The sequence below is a fragment of the Heterocephalus glaber genome, unplaced genomic scaffold (genome assembly GCF_053883595.1).
Source record: "Heterocephalus glaber isolate CG9 unplaced genomic scaffold, H.glaber_assembly_v1.0 deba00001004, whole genome shotgun sequence".
Lineage (NCBI taxonomy): Eukaryota > Metazoa > Chordata > Mammalia > Rodentia > Bathyergidae > Heterocephalus > Heterocephalus glaber.
In genome coordinates, this window is record NW_028258179.1 from 8,115,350 (window position 1) to 8,134,570 (window position 19,221).

General features: G+C 51.6%; 1 protein-coding gene across 1 annotated transcript in view; it reads right to left on the reverse strand.

The window, feature by feature from the left end:
- Positions 1-2,021: 2,021 nt before the first annotated feature.
- Positions 2,022-19,221, reverse strand: part of Asb18 (ankyrin repeat and SOCS box containing 18) — a 37,152-nt gene continuing 19,952 nt past the window's right edge. The window contains exons 3-5 of the mRNA XM_004868522.3: positions 17,494-17,998; positions 4,558-4,671; positions 2,022-3,604 (exon numbers count right to left, since the gene is read on the reverse strand). Of these exons, the coding sequence (XP_004868579.3) occupies positions 3,419-3,604; positions 4,558-4,671; positions 17,494-17,998 (805 nt within the window). The 3' untranslated portion in view covers positions 2,022-3,418. The remainder of the gene's footprint in view (positions 3,605-4,557; positions 4,672-17,493; positions 17,999-19,221) is intronic.

A 19,221-nucleotide genomic window follows, 5' to 3' on the forward strand; every position in this document is an offset into this window, starting at 1 on the left:
GCAGGGGCCATCACGGAGGGGTTGAATGCAGAAGAAACCACATTGCAAGGCTGGAAGCCCAGAAATCTAGGGGCCGGCTCACTCCTGTACAAGAACCCACTCTCACTGCGACTCACCAGGGCTCCCAGAGACCCGCACTAGTGCCTTCCAAGGACGTCACCCGGCCTAAAGCTTCCGGCACCTCAGATTCCCATTTCTAGGCCTTGGGGAGGACTGGGCTCCTTAAGTGTAGCAAAGGCTGTATTTTCTTACTGTTTTTACCACTGTTACTTGTTCTTAGAAATAACTTTGCTACTCTTTCCCACTTTTTATACTCTTTCCCCAATACTGGGATATTTACTTCTAATAACAAAACAAGCTGAATATGACAAGGGATCATTTATGGAATTCCTTTTCCGGGCTGGATTCTGGGCCTTGGCTCTGGAGTCTTTCCACACAGTGCAGGGTGACACCTCACACCAGGGCAGGGTGACATCCAAGGTCACGAGGCCCTGGAGTGAAACATCCAAGTGTGCAACCTGCAGAATCTGGGGTCCCCCAGCCCTGATTGCCAGGGTCTGAATCCACATTTCAACCAGACCCCTTTGGAGCTAGAAAAGACTGACTTACGGGAGTCACCCTGCGGGTCCCGAACCTCAGGACAGAGGTGTTCATACTCTCACTTTCCAGGTGTCTTAGTTACTTTCCCTTGTTGCTGAGACAAAATATCTGACTGGACTTAAAGGTTTCTTTGGCTTACAGTTCGTGGAGGTTTCAGTCCATAGTCTGCTGGCTCCAAGGCAAGTGGCAGAGGGGCAACAGTTCATGGGGGCAGAAGACAGCAAAACAACAAGGGACCTAAACAGTGTCTTTCTGCCCCTTTTATCTTATTCAGACTACTTAGGGTGGGCAGCACGCACACCCTTGATCTAGTCCCCTTGGGCCTAGCATTGCACCATGAATCAATCACACTATAGATTCCACCGTCTCTGAAAAAGCATGAGGCTTTAGGAGACATCTAGACACAGCTGTAACACCAGGTAAGCAAATGGTGGGTCATTTCACTTGGGCAGCTGTGGTTGTTGCTCTGTGGAGGAGCCTGGCTCTGAATCCATCTCCTGGCTGTTACCCTGGGCTGCCACTCACCATCCAGTGTACTGCATTGTCTTTCAGGACAAAGCAATCTTCTGAGGTCCCCGGTAACCACAAATGCTCCCCTTCTCTCTGCTGCTCATGGCTTTCCAGTGACATTCAGAATCCTTAGTTTGGAGGCCAAAGCCCTTTTGATCTGTCCTTGATCCTGTCCAGCCCTGCCTCCTCCCAGCTTGTCAGAGTATGGGGTGGGGAAGGGACCTGCACTTCTGGGAGGATAAAAACTTGTCCCTCCACTGTGCCCTGCATTTTCTGGCATCCCTGTTCTTACTCAAGTTTTCCTTTGGATACACTGGTGACTCCTGGGAGTCCATGTGGGAGGGGAGTGGGGACAGCCATCTGCCTGCCACGGGGGTTTGAAGGGGTATGAAGCTGCATTTGCACTTGTGTTTCTGTAGAACAGGTCAATTTTCTGTCTCAGAGGGTGGGATGGGGATGGATCTTCTGTAGCAGCTGGAAGATGCTGCCCCATCCTCCCTTGGCAGTTTACCTACCAAGGCTCAGCCTGGCCACCTCCTTCATGACGGTCACCCTCCGTGTGTGGGCCCTGCCTGGTGGGCTTCACTTCCACAGTAGGCTTCACTCATGGTGTACACCCATCCCATCTTATGCAGTAGCTATTCACAAACTCCCTTTCCAGTCTGTGATAATGGGTGGACGGACACCTCCTCACCGGCCAGGTTCATCCTTGTTCTGGCTCTAACTGGAAAGAAAGAAACCAGCACTTATCCTTGGAAGATGACCATAAAGAGTCCTCGCTTTAAATTTCATACTGGGCTGGGGTGTAGCTCAGTAGTAGAGCACCTGCCTCGCAGGTGTGAGGCCATGGGTTCAATCCCTAGCACTGCCAAAGTGCCTTGAAAGAAAATTTCAGGTATAGTAAAGTCAACAGATCAGGAGATGCGCTTCACTGAGCAGACTGTTTATTATTCACTGTTTTCAGAAACAGGGGGCTCAACATGCCTGGGGGTCACACAGGGAAGCACCAGGGTTGTTCAGGAGGAGGTGGGGAAGAGTGCAAAGGCAGGGCAGGCAGGCGTAGGGTTGGCTGGTCTGCATACTGTCTGGCTCTGGGGCAAAGGAGTTGTCTAGCACCTGGCCTGGAGAGATCAGGGAAGGAGGGTAGCTATTGAGTCAGACAGCCGAGTACAGGGGTGGCTAAGTGTGGGCTCTGCACTGGTGGGTTTGCTCCGGTGAGCTGGTTATTGCTTCTAGGGACTGGCTGGTCTGGGACGAGCTGTCCCTCAGGGCCAGCAAGGCCCCAGATATCAAAGTATCAGCACAGAGAAGACAAAGTGAACTCTGCCCTGGATGTGAGGGGATTTCTCTTACTGTGTGGTGCTCAGGGTGAGCCCAGGCATCCTCATTAACCCTCCGCACTCCTGGCACCTGCCTCAAAGGGCTGTTCTCTGGAATGGGGTCGGGGGGGGGATTGGATGAGTGTATTAGTCAGTTTCCCATCATTGGGGCACCATACCGAACACCTGCAACTTAAAGGAGGAGAGAGTTAATCTGGCTCACAGTATCAGGGGATTCAGTCCAAGGCAGGAACATCATGGTGGAAAGTCCTGCAGGAACTCAGCCACATAGTTCATGGTGGCTGGAGGCAGAGCTGGGAAATCATGCGTGAGAGGAAGGGACCTGGGAACATAAACGGTACCTCCATGACCCGCCCAGACACACTGAGGAGTGTGCTTTGCTAATATGCCAGGTGGTTCTTAGTCCAGCCAGGCTGACACATTAGAAGAACAGTCACGGTGAGGATGTCAGAAAGTCTGGCTCGGCATCCGTTTGGTGTGCTGGCCGGAGGGTGGGAGTGTCCTGTGATTACAGGCCCCATGGGCCCTGGCAAGTCTGCCCCTCCTGGAAGCAGAGATCCTTGCTCAGCACGAGGTTCTGGTAGTCCTGGGCACAGACCCTCTCTGGGTGGCCAAGCTCCAGAAGGGTGGGTGTCCTTTCCTGTGAGCTGACGGGTGGTCCAGAGTCCAGAGGGCAGCACACGTGCTGCTAAGCCACCTCGGGAGAACTGTGTGTCTTAGCTGGACTTTCACTGCTGCCAGCACAGGCAGTGTCACAGTCACAAATTCACACGATCCTCACATGTGAGCCTGAGAGCAGAGAGGAGTTTGATCACCAGTCCCATTTCAAGGTGAGTCCGAGGCTTCTGCCTGGCACACAGTCAGCAGGGGAGGCAGGATGCCCGTACAGCTGTGCCCCTCTTGGCCAGGCGCTGTCCTCCACACGCGACAGGAGGGCAAGAGCTTGGTGGCACAAGGTGCTCTGGTTCTCAGTGCAAAACACCCTCTGGCTCCAACAGCAGGTAGTTTTGCAAGGGCTTGGGCAGGGGTAGCAGGGGCACGAGGTGCAAGCACTTTCTGCCAAAGAGTTTTCGGAGGGTGCAGCGGCAGAGGTGCTGCAGGCAGCGAGGGGTGTGGGCCAGGGCGAAGAGAGACTGGTAGAAAGGCTGGTGCATCTGGAAAGGAAGGATTGTAACTCAGGTCACGGAACCACAAGGGGCTCTTCCTAGCCAGGCTGCTGATGGGACAGGTCGTCCTTCTGCCGCTCACTGATACCAGGCAGCCACCATGGAGTGACAGGGATGCTGCCCGTGTAGGGTTTGTGCTCCTTTCTGCAGCACAGCTCACCAAGTCAGGGAGACTCAGGCTGGACCCGAGTCCAGGGGTGACTGTTAACTGGAAGCTGCCTGCTGGGCCCTTCCCTTTGTCCAGAAGTGGCACAGGAGCCCGGGCCTCAGCGCTCAGCTGCGTGCACTGATGCAGGCCAGGGGTGTTCAGAGACAGGGTCTTGCTATGTAGCCCAGGCTGGCCTTGAACTCTCAGCAATCCTCCTACCTCAGCCTCCTGAGAGCTGAGATCACAGGCATGTGCCACCTGCCCAGGTCGATCTCGCTCTGTGGTCACCTGTGGTTTTGTATGCACGTAATGCCCGCTGCTGTGTGGCCATATCTGAGCCGTCAGCAGATGATGCCCACACACAAGGCCACACTGGTGCATCCAGCAAAGGAGCCGGAGTCTGTGTGTCAGGGCAGCTGCAAGGCTTCCCTCCTCGGGTCAGGTTGCCTGAGTCCTGACACTCCTCGTAATTTAGGGAATAATGACAAGGAAGAAAGGTCTGTCTGTGTTCAGTGCACACGCCATTTCCCCCAGTATTTCTGATCTATGGATGGTGTGATCCACGGATGCATGATCCATGGATGCCGGGGGCTAACAGTTCGGAAACTCACTCCTGAGTGTGTGATGCCTGAGCCCCGGGGGAAATGGAAACAGATGCAAATACATCCCCAGCTTCCCCCGCTCCTTCCTTCTCCAGATGTTTTATAGCTCCTGGATATCAGTGCAAAACTCCACACTGAAAAGCCAAGGAGACCAAGCTTGCACCAGAGAGGAAATCGAGGCAGGTCCGTACCTGATAGACTTCTTCAGGGATCACCTCCTTCCAGGCCTCAGACACATGCAGCTGAGTGTAGGAGTTGAAAAGGACCTCAATGACAGCAGGGACCTGAGCACAAGTCCTCAGCACCTGGTGGGAAGAGAGGGAGACCTGCTGTAGGGTGACAGGGTGGGACAAGGGTGGAGGATGAGGGATGTGTCTGGATTCCATGTCCACCCCTCACCCTGGCTGGGTCATCTCTGTCCCCAGGTCATCAAGGGAGAGCAAAGGTTTCAGCAGAGCAGGGTTGCTGCAGGGGTAGTGACAGATCTACAGACAAACACAAGGCTGCAGCTCTGCCAGGGCCTCGCACCCTCAGGCCAGTGCCTGGGGGACAGCTGGGCATGGGCCGAAGCCATCAGGTGCCCAGGAGCTGCTGCTGGCTCAGCAGGCTCTGGCTTCCTTCGGCAGAGCCACTCGGAGAAAAGGAAGACAGTTCCGCTGGAAGCCCAGGACCAGGATGATCTCCCAAATTTGTACCTCAATTCTCTAATGTCGGGAAAGTGAGGACAGCAGTGGGGTGAGGTGGGGAGATTTGTCTTGGTGTTGAGTTTCCTCTTGGCTTGGCTCTTCCATTTTATTCCCACAGCCCCCACCCCCACCCTGGCAAAGGTTCCTATTTTCTTATTTGCAAATTTATAAATTAAGTCCATCAGCTTCATCATAAAGATGGAAACACTATTTGCTTTCAAAAAATAAGGTTTTACATCATGGGGCAATTTGAACATATACAAAAGTGGATCAAACATGATAAACTCCCACGCACTCACCATCCACCCAGGGTCAATCCTGCCCCACCCACTTCCCCACTTCAAGCAGATCCCGTGTGTTACGGCTTATATCACGATATCACCCCAAAGCCTCATGAGGTCATAGGTGGGGGGTTTTTGGAGGTGGCTGGATCTAGGGTGTGTGGCACTGGATTCGTCCACTAATTGGTTTATCATAGTTCTGGGTGTGGATAATGGGAAGGCCCACTGTGGGTGTGGGTGGCACTACCTGAAAGGCTCATGGCCTTGTTGGCATAAAAGGGAAAGGGAGGCTTGTTGCTGTTGGTTGACGCCCTGCCATGGACTGTTTCTCCTCTTCGATGCCCGTCTCCCATACTGCCCTGCCTTGAACCAGCTGACTACGAACTGAAACCTCTACAAACTGTGAGCCAAAATTAACCTCTCCTTCTTTAACTTGTCAGGTATCTTGTCTCAGCAATGTGAAAATAACTAAGACATGATGTATCCTATCATTCATTTGTAATTCTTTCAGTGTGTCTCTTTAAAGGCCTTTTAGAAGAAGCATAAGCGTGATTACTTATTATAACACCTAAGAAATTAACAATCACTTAATGTCATTTATATTTAGTCAGCATTTATATTCACAGATTTCTCTTCAATGCCATTATATTAACAAAATAATTTGTTTGCTGTGTTGTCAGGTTGCACATTTAGGTCTTTTTCTTGCTTCATGGGTTGATTCGCAGCAGACAGTGGGCTCACTGTCCTGTGGGCTCACAGTGGGGTTCTGCTGATTGTTTGCCTGTGGGGTTCGGGAACCTGCTGCTCCTCCTCTGTCTCCTGCAAATTGGTCATTGGATTTAGCAGCTTGACAAAATTCAGATTTGATCTTGGAGAGGGGCCAGGCCTCTTCATAGTTCCTTTTTTGAGGTGTAAGGTTTACCAAATGTTGCGAGATGGCTCTTCCTCTTTCTCGAGTGAGAAAGCTGAGGTTATGTGGCTTTTCTGAGGCCAGGCACCGTGTATGGACAGACAACGACCAGAGCCATAGCTACACTGGGTCTGCATCTGTGCTGGGCATCCCCAAGTCTGCCAAGGTAGCGGGAAGCACTACTTAGGGCTGCTCTCCTCGAATCTTCACAACTGTACATCTAAGACCCCTTTGAAACACAAAGCGTCAGAAGAAAGAAAACACTCATAGTTCTTTGTTCAGATATAGCTACTATTAACCTGTTGTGTATGCTAATGTTTGTGGATTTACACAAAAATAATATATACATGGGTGGTTCTAACTAAGAAAGGTCCTACTTAAATGATTTTTTGCTTCACAACAGTGAGAAAGCAGTGTCTATTGGGCAGGAGCCATACTTGAATTCTGCATCTGGATCCCTCCCTGGGCTGCTGGTAGGGAGTCCCTTCCCAGGCTCCCAGGCAGCTCCAAGGTCATGAGGAGACACAGCGGCACCTTACAGTGTGCTGTGTTGTTAAGTGCAGGGGCTCAGTAGGGTTTGGGGCATTCAGTGCATCCTTGACATATAATCTTTTCAACTTAGGATGACTGTATGGGGATGTACTCCCCATTGTAAGTTGAGGTGCATTTGTTTGTATAACAAAAGGATGGCTGCTTTGCATATCATTTTGAAACTTGATTTTTTTCCACTTAAAATGGATTGTGGACAGCTGGGCATGGTGGTGCATGCTTGTAATCCCAGCACTCAGGAGGCTGAGGCAGGAGGATTGACAAACCCTGTCTCCAAAAAAAAAGATGAACAATTCAAACAGTATAAATGACCACTTCAGTATAATTTTTGTGACCCATATGTTTTATTTTTTGAATTTATCATAATTAACTATGAACTTGTCTTAATAGTCCTGATATAATAATGAATATCCTTCAATATCCTTCTACCTGTTCTATCTTCTTCTGTCCCAACTCTTATTTTGTTTGTTTGGTACTGCGGATCAAACTCTGGGCCTCTGTACTGAGCTAATTCTCAGCTGTTTAAAAAATTTTTGAGGCAGGGTCTCCCTAAGTTGCTAAGCTGCCCAGGCTGGGCTCAAACTTGTGATCCTCCTGTCTCAGCCTCCTAGAGTTCTGGGATAATAGGTGTGCACCACTACACCTGGCTTTTATCTTAAAACACTTAAATTCAGTTCCTAGAAGTAGAACTGCAGTGTTAAATGACACATAGATTGTAAAGCCTTTAAAGCACACTGCCAAACTGATGTGCTAAATTGGTCCAGTGTTTGAAGAACTGGATACCAGAGCTCTGCTCCCCCCACAAAGTGTCTGAGCACTTACATCTGATAGATGCAGCAGGGGTTATTTACTTTTGTTTTGGGGAGCCACTTGTCTTTCTTCTTTTATGAGTTGCTAAATAACATCTTTTGCTCATTTTTTTACTGGTGTGTTCATTTTTTCACTGATTTGTAAGTACACTTTATTTTCTAGCTATGTAAACATTTTTGCAAATAGTGGTACTTTTTCTTCCTTGATATTAATATTTCTTATTCATCTTTCTATTATACTGTCTTATTAGAGCTTTTTATATTCAGTGTTAACCAACAACAATGGTAGCATATCTTATTTCTAATTTTAATAGGATCATCTCTAATGTTTCATCATAACCATGATCTTGGATATTAGTTTCAGATAAATACCATGTTCTGAGCTCAGGAAATACCTTTCTAGTGCTTAATACTACAAAGTTTGAGATTTAATTCTTTCTTTTTACATTTAGTATTATTATTTTTTTGGTACTGGGGATTGAACTCGGGACCTTGTACTTGAGAGGCAAGTGCCAGAACCACTGAGCTAAATCCCTGGCCCTACGTTTATTTTTCTGTGGTATATATTATTAGTTTGATCAGTAAATATTTAGTACATGACTTTTTACATTTATTGAAAAGATTTCCCAATATTGACCCATTTTTGGATTTGTAAAACAGATCCTCTTTGGCTGTTCTTCTCTACATTATACATCAAATAGATTATATATCACAGGTATTTACATACTATACAACTATATATAAATATAGACTTTATTGGCTAAATTGATAATCATTACCCTGGTGACCCCTTGTTTCAATTTTTTATTGAACTGAACATCAAAGTGCAGATACTGAGCAGGGACAGACACATTTCTGCAAGATGACCGAGATCAAAAGGGACCAGAAAATAAGTCTGTAATACATTTTCTAATAAATCAATAGTGTAGGGGCTTTTTACCTCATTGTTAACCACACTGTTTTCAATCTTTTAAAATTTTAAACTCAAATGCTGCATGAACATTCACCTCGTGGTTGAGATCATTAGGGTCAGCTTGAGTCTCTATTGGAACACACATGGGTGCTTCAAATGCCTCTCCCCAGGCTGCCTCCTGTTGTAATACCCTGTGGTAATGGGTAACAGCGGTGTTAGATTGTAACAGCTGTGGTGAGGGTGGGCCTTAGCAATGCAGGCGGAGAGGGAGGAAGTTTAGCCTCTTCCAGGAGAGGAGCCCTGGGATTTGCCTGTGATGATGTCATATTCCCTGAGAAGGGTGAGTCCACTGTGTGAGAAACAGCAGGTTTGGGATAGCTTGAGGGGCTCCTGGGCTTGATTTTAAGGGCCCTAAAATAGAGCACAGAAGCCTCCAGGTTGTAAAGGTTTGTGGGGAGAGAGCTTCTCCTCTCTGTTGAGCTATCTGAAGGTTATTTTCAGCATGCTCCCAAAGTTCCATGTCCAAGGTTCCCACCTGCAGAAACCAAAGATTATACTTAACTAAGCATTTTTTGGATACTATTGGCTGACACTGTGTAGTTTGCTTAAGAAGGGTGTGGAAGGGTCAGGGATTTAGCTCAGTCAGTGGCACCACACCTGTTTTGAAAGCACAAGGTCCTGAGTTCAAACCCTGGTACAAAAAAAAAAAAAAGGGGTGTGGAACAACTGGATATAATGTTGCTCTTTAGCTGAAAGTGACTGCCCCTGTTTCAATCCCAGCTGATTCCTACTTCCATTGGATGCATTTACTTTGCTTCCTTTTTGGATATCCCTAACTCATCATGTAAGGGCCAAGCGCTGTCTATACACCACATCCACCGTGAGTGGCCTTCACTGAGCAGGCGGTACCTTGGGGGTTCCAGTCCCACATTGGGCACCAAAGACCCTTGTGGTGGGTCCTGATCTCCTGCTCAGGGCTATGATGCAAGGTGAGAAGAAAGACTCAGAGACAGAATTGAAGAGAGACATACGGGGAGCCAGGATGGCCAATGCTGAGCAAGCAGCAAAACACTTCGGGCTAGCCAAAGCTGCTGATATTTATTGGTGACACAATCATAGTTAAGTTGAGATAAAGGACTCTGTGGAGTTGCTATGGATATATTGCTGATGCAGGCAAGGCTTGTAAAGGAAGAGACAAAGCGTTCTTGAATTAGGAACAGGACAGACAAAATTTAGGTTGTGATCAATAATTAAGCTGGTCATTTTAGTAAAGAAGGTTTTAATTTTGGGAATGGAATTTGGGTGCAAGTTACTCTGACCTTGGCTGCTACATTATCTCACAAGCCCCATAGCTTCACAGGCTGTCTCTCTGGTCTCTGCCGTGGCCCTTGGTGCAGAGCTTGTGCTAACTTGTATGCCATCTGCAATGCTCCTGTGAGTCGTGCAGGCTTTGGTTGGACTCACTTCTTAAAATAAGCCAATTGCGAGGTACTCTTTCCAATCTGCACTGCTTATAGCCACTTTGGGCATAACCAATAGGGCAGTCCCCCACATATCATAGTATATATACGTATGATTATTATATACAACATAATGGTAGATTTAGTTTGCTAATTTTATATCTCTTTTAGTAATTGAATTTATTTTGTACTTTTATTTCTTGAGTATTTTTTAATCAGGTTTGAATATCACTTTATGTTTACTGTGCATGGTAAAAGTACCTGAGAAGTTTCAATCTTTTTAATATTTGGGAAGATTTAAAAAACTGGACAATTATTGGATTAAGAAAAAACAAGAGATTTTTTTTGGTGGTGTCGGGGATGGAACCCAGGGCCCCATGTATGCTAGGCAAGTATTCTACCACTGAGTTACACCCCCCAGCTTATGACAGTGGTTGCATTTAGTTGTGAGTAATAATTTGATACTTTTGATACATTTAGGTCAAATAAATATTTTAATTTCTTTCTTTTTTAAAAAGTTTTTTGAGTGAGGGTCTCACTATGTAGTACAAGCTAGTCTCTTCTGCTTCAGTCTCCCCAATGTGGGGATTACAGGCATGCACCACCATGGCTGGCTATCTTGATTTCTTCTGGAATCAAAACCATCTGTTTTTCTGGGAAATGATCTTCATTTTAAAGAAATTTAACACTGTGTATGTGTCATTCAGGGCCCAGTGGGAAGCACACTGACATTTGATGTAAGATCATTACAGAAGTGTTTACTGATACAGGGGCTGACTTTTTAACCAGGCTGGTGAGTGACAGGGACAGCATTAACTGGTAACTGAGCATTACCAGCTCTGGGCCTGGAGTGAGTTGGCCCTACAGCGAAGTAAGGTGCATTTGCAGCAGCAAGTGGTATGCTTGTCCCAGCTCTGAAACCATTTCTCCCTCAGGTACTTATCAAGCTCCTACCAGAAGCCACGAATTGTGTTATGTCTGCATAACCCAATGGCAAGGGCCACTTCCATAGAACCTTAGGTCCCAGACCATGACAAGGACACAGGCACTCTGGTGACACGGTAGGGGGACTGCAGGGTGTTAGAAATGGCACCTGACTCCGAGCTGGGCTTTCCACGGGTGATGTTTTTCTGCAGGACACCACACTGAGACTGGGCTGTGGGCCACCAGGGAATGGAGAATTCTGGGGACCAGCCTGTGCTGTCTCACCTTGCCACGTCTGGGAGGTGAAATATGTTGGTTGGGCATGAAATCTGACACAGAAAGCGGTGAGAAGGAACACTGGAGAGGAAGGCAGCCAGATCACGAGAAGCTTTGTCAGCCACAAGGGGGCCAGACTGTACCTTGAGGACATGGGGACACTTGAGACACCAACGTGGGGGAGCACTGAAGAGGCAGAAACTCAATGGCCTAAACTCAGTGCTGCAGTCAGGATGGAGAGGAGGAGGACTTTGACAGAGCTTTAGGGGACAGGGCTGGGAAGACCTGGGCTTTGACCTCCTTGTTCCTGGGCCCTCTGATGCCACTGCATGGTGAGTTGGCGAACATCTGCCCTGATCAGTGAAGGGTCCCTACCCCTCCCAAACCACCCTTGCCCGAGCTCCGGAGCCTGCAGTCTCACTGGCTACTGCAGCCCGCTGGACACCGTGAGTGGGGGCCTCCTCCTGGTATATTCTTTCTTACCTGGGCTTCCACAAGGCTCTTGTTTCTTCTCCTACCTCACTAGCTGTATCTCATTGATCTCAGCTTCTCTCTCTTTGAGACAGTCCCACTGAGATGCCCAGGTTGGCCCCAACTCATGAACTTCCTGCCTCAGCCTCCAGAGTAGCTGCTACTCCAGGCATGTACTGGGCTGCCTCCTCATCTCTCTCTTTTCTGAGTTGGAATGGTGCTGCCTTCAGTCTGATCCGAATCTCTTTCCTGTCTACTTTCATGCCCTGGCGACCTAGCCAGCTCCCTGCCACCCATCTGCCACCAGCTTTGAGCAGGTCACACTTGTCTCTCGAGCTCTGGGTTGGACAATCGCCTGCTCACTCCACCTTCCACACAGCTCTAGCTCACCCTCAACACATCAGAAGTAGAGCTCAGTCACCAGGTCATGGTTTCAACAGGTTCAGTCCATGGTCAGCTGGCTCCAAGGCAGAAATGGCATAGTGGAAGGGCACAGCAGCCAGGAAGCAGAGAGAGAAGGAGGAGCCGGGCAAGAACACACCCTTCCAGGTCACGCCCCCAGTGACCACCTCCAACCTGCTTCACCTCCTAACAGCACATTCAGCCCCAAATTCATAAACAGAGGAATCCACTGATGAGTACAGGATCCAGTCACCTTCCTAAAGCCCCACCACTGAACACATGAGACTTCTGGGGGACATCCCAGATCTAAACCATCACAGTGGAGAGCAGCAAAACAGAAAGCTGCTGCCGCCCTTCAAGCTGGATGGACAGAGACAAAGTGATGTTAACAGGGCACCGAGACCAGGGCCATCCAGCAGAGGCCGCAAGAATGATCATCTCAGGTCCTTTCCCCCCTCTTCCCCTCAATCTGTCACTGCCACCGAGTCAGGCTTCAGCAGACTGCAGAGAAAGCAAGCCCAAGGGACACAGAGGCTGGGCTGCAGACAGCCCGCGGGCCTGGGACGCATCTTCCGAGCTTGCCAGCCCACCGTGTGCCCTGGACACCCACAGCCTCACTAACGTGCCATCTCCCCTCATTCCAGACGCCCCTCTTTGCTGGGGGAGGATCACACGGTGGGGGGGGGTGTCCCAGTCTGGTCCCGTTTAGCTCTTGTCCTGGGCATTTTCTGCCTCCTTGGGCCTCACTAACCTCGACCCGCCAGGGACCCTGACTGGCCCTGTGACTTCTCTGCAAGATGTCAAGTGGCTCAGGGACCACATGCAGTACAGATGTCCCCCGCCCGTCCCCCGCTTGGGCAGGGCTGCCTTCCCCTGGCACTGAAGCCCGGGCGCTACCTCCTCCCCGCCCCCACCCTGGGTCACAGAGTGTGACAAAGCCTTATTGCCTGTCTCTGGGAATTCATTTTCTGTCTCCTCTGTTCTACCTCTCTGGGGCTCCCGCCCCTCCCCGGCCCCTCTGCTTCGTGCCCCTCATGTTTGCCAGGCAGCTGGCTGCCTTCATTATTTTTACGCCAACACAGTTTAAAAATCTCTACTGCCTCCGCGCTGTCTGCAGAGAGGCGGCTGCCACATTACTCTGACATGCTGATGTCATTAGTGTCCGCGCGCCCTCTCTTCAGCTAATGAGGCGGCAGAAAGAAAATTAAGGGGAAAACCACACGGGCACACTGCTTTATATGTAGATGGAGGAATCAAACAAGGGCAAGAAAAGAGGCATGCGCTTCCCACGGCGCCTCTCCTGGGGAAGCCCAGCGCAGGAGATGGAGGCCTGGCTTTTGACTACCACTCCCCAGGACTCCGAACCGGAAACCGTGAGACTGGGGTAATGGTGAAGTCACGTTGCCTTGTTCTGGGTTAGGCGAAAAAGAAATGAGGACAACTGAGCTTCCTGTGTTTGTTTCTTGAGACGGGGTCTCGCTGTGTAGCCAGCCCAGGCTGGCCTTGAACTCACTACACAGCCGAGGCTAGCCTTGAATTTGTGGCAGTCCTCCTGCCTCAGCCTGAGTGCTGGGATAACAGGTGTGCACCAGCAGGTATTATTTTTGTTAGAATCATCAGTGTCCAGAGGGGAGGCCAGGCCAAGGTATGCTGGTGTGTCTAGAGTCCGTTCCTTTTGCCACCAACCTCCACCCTCACTGTTCAAGCCCTTGCCGGATTTCCTCCCTGCCTGTGGCCTTTCTTCTCCGGTGTGTCTCGTGAGCAGAGAAATCATGTGCAAACCCAAATTTGATGACGACGCTACCTCCTCCACCTAAAACGACACAGCAGATTCGCTCTGTCCTTAAGGCGAAGCCCAAGGGCCTTAACAAAGCCCTTCCCTGTCTGCCAGTCACACCTGCTCCCTCTTCCTGGTTCCTCCCCAGCTGCTGGGCCTCCTTCTGTCTGGACACATTGCAGAGCATGTTCTGCCCCAGGACATTGGCTTGTGCTGTTCCTTCTCCTCACACAGCCACATTTTCAGCCTTGGGAGCTGGGCTCAATCATCATGTGCTTGGGGAGCCGCTCAGCTCCCAGCCAAGTCTGGGCCCACGTGGCACTTCCAAGATGCTGCGGTCCTTGGCCTCGCAGTGCTTCTCACCGTGGCAGCTTCACACATGTGTGTGTATGTGTACGTGTGTACGTGTGTCCAACTGCCAGACAGGCAGCACCACATGTTCCCTATCGTAATTCCAGCACAGGAGTTTCCAAGAAACGTTTGTTGAATGAATAAGTAAATAAGCACTTCAGAGATGGCCCTGGGAGGGCGGTGTCCCTGCTGGTTTGGGGAAATCATTCACGGCTGGTGCTGTGCCCCAGACCACCTGCAGGTGCGATCCACCGGCCAAGACTCTCAGGTCAGGGAAGGCTTGGGAAGGAGCACACCTGGGATCGGGGTTGGTCATGCAGGTTGGATGCAAATGACAGCTGTGGTTGAGTGCAGGGAACAAATGGAGCAGGCTGCTCGGTCTGAGCGCCCCCTGGAGGCGGCCCCACCTGAACACAAGAGGGGAGGCAGAGAGGGCAGAGGTTTGCACCAGGGGACCTGGGGCCAGGTGCCACTGCCGCTTCCAGCTCTGTGACTTTGAGAGGCTGTGTACCTGGTGGGGGGACTGGATGTGAGCATCTCCGAGTCTCTGCGGCTCCAACCTTCTCTTCCAGGCTGGAACCAGAGATCCGCTTTTGAAACAGCTGGGAGGAGTGAAGGCAGGGACCTGCGGCTTCTCTACTGTGTCTCAGCTTCCTCTTCCAGGCAGGAAGGGGCAGGAAGAGAGACCAGAGGCCTTTATTCCACATCAAGCAGGAAATGCACAAGGTCAGCTGGCGGCAGGTGCCTGGCACGCTGGCACCACATCCTCGGCTGTCTCTCTGCCTCCCAGGTGCTGGGTTCACCCTGACAGCTTGTGGAATTCAAACCCGGCTGCAGCAGCTACCTGTGCCAGCTCCAGCCGTCTCTGCCTCTGGGAGGAGCCAGTGGGCAGCCGGGCAGACTGGCCTGGCGCCGTCAATGCACTGGCTTCGGAAGCTGGGCCACCCTTTGATTCTGGAGGCCCAGGCCTGTGTCAGGCTCGGAGGAGGCTCTGCGGGGGGATGGTGGCTTTGTCCGGGCATGAACTGTGATTTATGTCATAGTCACTGTGAAACCTTTTGCCTCAGTAATTCTGAGCTCCACAGGTGTCTCCTTACATCTATGTAAAGCATGGCTGCTGCCCACAGGCCAGTGCTCTGCGACACCCTGCAGCTCGGCGCTCTCCTTGCTGTGGCCCTGAGTCCTGGACTCAGAGCGTGCATGCTGGGCCCCACAGGGCTGCTGAGCCTGCACGCTGTCCTTTTGATGCCTGGCTGGGGGGTCGGACCCCTTTTCGGGGGAAACTCACAGGGAGCCTGAGCAGAGGAAGATGCTGTCTCCAGCTCTCCACAGCATCCTGTCTGGCAGTCTGGGGGAGGACAAGGTTAGAACTGCACTTCTCTAAGGATCCTCGAAGTGGTACAGGCATCCTGGTCAGGCATCGGGGCGCCCCCTAGAGGCACAGGGATGTCTGTGCAAGGAGGCGAGACCGTGCACGTCCAGAGCTCTAACGCAGGGCGGTGGTCTGGAGCTGGAGGAATCCCTTGCATTCGCTCAGCACTGACTGAAGGTCTGCCTATACTAAGCGCAAGGCAGGTAACGGTGGCCAATAAACTTTTCGGTGAAAGCATCCAGGTAATCAGATTTCTCAAAGAAAGTCCAATTCTTTCCTCACTGGCGCGGCATTGATAGAGATTCTCACCCCCTGGTCTACCACTGTCCCGTAAGCCCACATACATACATGCCCGACCTGGACAGTGAGTGGTAGCTGACTACACCCCACTCACGCGTGGCTCACACAGCACTGGGGACCTCAGAACAGAGCTCTGGGAGCCTCAGAGGGGGCCTAGTTCTTGCCTCTCCAGGTCACGGCGGAATTCCTACAGCCCTGGGGACAGTTCAGGCCACCAGATCTGGATGCTAGGATGCAAACTACGAACGGCAATGGACGTGCAGAATATGATTGCTGGCATCACCCCCACCCCAATCTGGAGTCTGACACCTGGAGATGTTGGCAGAGCCTCACAGGAGAATTATGTGAGGACCGGGCAAGGCAGCATCAGAAGAGGGTCATTGTGTTTGTCAAGTGAGGAAACTCGGGGATTTGTCCCAGTGGAGTTTCTACTTTTCACCTTCTGTGTGTAGACACACTCTTCGCTCTTAACACAGCTGTAATGCCCAGCGAGCATTTGAAAGAAGTGTGGGAATCCCATTACTTCAAACTGTCTGGAACGGTGTTTTTTTGGATAGTAGCTTTTCAGGTATCTGTTCAAAACTTACCGGGCCAAAATATGTCTTTTGCATGTGACTAGTATGCTTTGGGTGACAGCAGTGATATTTAAATTAAGTACACCAAAATTTTACACCCAAGGGAATGATTTCCTTCAACGAAATCTTTGGGGGAAGACAATCTCTTCTCCCAACCAATATTTAGGGGACTTTTGGAAACACATTCAGTCTTTTGGCTATTTTTTCTGATGGGTAGTCTTTGTTCATTATTATTATTTCAGAGTAAATGTGGCAGGTGGAAAAAGTGACAAGATGCTCAGAGTCAAGCCTGCAAGGGCAAAAAGCTGGCATACAGAGTTGAGATCTCCATGAGATGATGACCTGAACAGGGCGCATCACGCGGGTTTATCCTGGGTGGATGGAAACAGCGTCTGCCAGGCAGATTTCACAGCAGTGTGGTGTGGACGGAATGGGAGAAGCGTGCGAAGGTGTGAAGTGCTATCATTTTTTTCTTTCTTTTCTTTAGTTTTTTTTGAGACAGCGTCTCGCTATGTACTTCAGGCTGGCCTTGAACTCACTGTGTACCCCAGGCTGGCCTCAAACCTTCAGCAATCCTCCTGCCTCAGCCTCCTGAGTGCTAGGATTATAGGCATGCACCACCACACCCAATTGAAGTGCTATCATTAACAAAGTGGCTGGTCAGGTTGGACAATTTCATTTCAGATCAGATGCCAGATGCAACAGGCTGACTTTCCTCATCCTGAAAATTACATCAAAAGATGAGCTGACAAAATATTTTGGGGGCATCATTGAAAAGCTGGTGGCTCTGGTCTGCTCATGGTCATTCCAACCTCTTACTTTTCCGGTGACCCAGCCAGTGGGAGGTTCCCAAACCCCTGCTCCTCAAAGTGGGGTTCCCCAAACCTGCAGCATTGCCTTCACCTTGGAGCTGGTAGAAATGCAAACTCCCTCTCCAGGAGAGGTCTGGGGCCGTGAAAGTTTGATGCGCAGCATGCTGCCCCCTTTCTGGCCCGGGAGCTGCGTGGCAAATCCCCAAGGGTGCCCCTCGACCAGTCGTGGTGCATGCCAGCCCCGCGGGGCCCGCCTTACCTTGGGGAGCGCGTCGGGCCACACGGTGGGGGATCCATGGTTGAGCAGCGCCTGCACTGTGCGCTGTGCCGTGGCCGGGGGCGCGCAGGCCGCAGTCTGCAGCGCGCGGGACAGCGGCGAGGCGCCTCCGTAGTCCAGCGCGCCCGCGTCGGCGCCGTGCTGCAGCAGGAGGCGCGCCAGGACGTGGTGCGCGTGGCCGCAGGCCTTGTGCAGCGGGCTGCGCTCGTCCTCGTCGCGCGTGTCCGGGGCCGCGCCGTGCTGCAGCAGCAGCGCGCACAGGCGCAGGCAGCGCGGTTGATCCTCGGGTCTCCGCGCCGCGCCGCAAGCCGCGCTCAGCGCCGTCTCGCCGCGGCCGTTCCTCGCGTCCACGCGCGCCCCGCGGCCCAGGTAGAGGCGCGCGTGCTCGTCCAGGCCGCGCTGAGCCGCCACGTGCAGCGGGGTGTCCTGGCCCGCGCCCCCAACTTGCTGCACTGAGGCGCCGTGCTCCAGCAGCGCCTGCGCGCACCTGTGGGGAGGCCGAGGCGGGCACCGAAGTGGGCGTGGGCGGAGCTGCAGCCCCCGGGCCCTGTGCCCACGCTCTGTACCCCTGCCCCACTGCCCCATGGCTGGCGTTTACGGGGAGAGTTATCCCTCGTAAAAGTCGAGGGGGACCTCGAGATAAAGGGCGTGCACTTGGCGCGCTGGTGCCAAGGCCTCAGGAGTTCAGACTGAGCTGGAAGAGGTAAGATTTGGCAAACACCAGGCGTTCGAGCTCTACAGCTACCAAGTGGCAGAGAATGCCGGGGACGCCTCATGAGAGCGCAGAGTTACAAGGCAGGACGGATTCGGAACTGCTGGGTGCCACTTGGGCAGGTAATGTGGGCCAAACAGTGCCGGATGAGCCGGATTCGGGGCCCTTTGCCACACTCAGAAGCTCTGGCAGTCTTAGAGAGCCATGCTTTTCTCGGGCAGCCCGTGGTTCTGGAAATGGCTTGGCTTTGGGGATTGTGCAAGGGAGCTGGCCTTGTTCCCATGGGAGGAATCAATCAGTCCCTTAACCACGAACTCACACCAGGAACCCTCAGGCAGCTCTAAAAGCACTGGGGGACACAGCCATCCCTAACTGGGGACCCCTTTGTTCCAACCAGACTCTTCTTGATCAAACTTGATTTCGGCAGGGCTCAAATCCTCCATCAGTATTTTTTTTTTGTACAGAGGATCGAGTTTGGGTCCTTGCACTTTCGAGGCAGGCAGCAGAACCACTGAGCTAAATCCCTGGTCCCTCCACTAGTCTTTTAAGGGGCTTCCAGGTTCCTGTAGGAGATCGCTCTCCCCTTTGGTGTGGGTATCTTTTGGTGCCTCCAGTTTCACTGTCCCTGGTTTCAGGCACCAGTGCTTCTTCTGGGACAGCCGCCTCTCCAGTACCTCGTCCAGTGCTCAGGGTGGCAGCTGGCCAGGCAGGCCCATGCTGGACCTCATGGCCAGGCTCCCCAGTGGGCAGCTCTGTCTGTCCCAGCCTGAGAATGGGGCCAATCACAGACCCTCCTCCAGTGCAGAGGCCCCTGTCCTCCCTCTGTGGACACTTCAGCCACCTGCTTCTGGGTCACGTCCTACACAGTGCCATCCCGGGGCTGCTCCAGGTTCGGCGTCTGCCGCTCCAGCTGCTGACTTCAGACCACAGTCCATGGCCCCTCTCGCTTGCTCGTGCTTGCTGCCACAACCGATCACCGCTGCTTTAGTGGCCCTGTG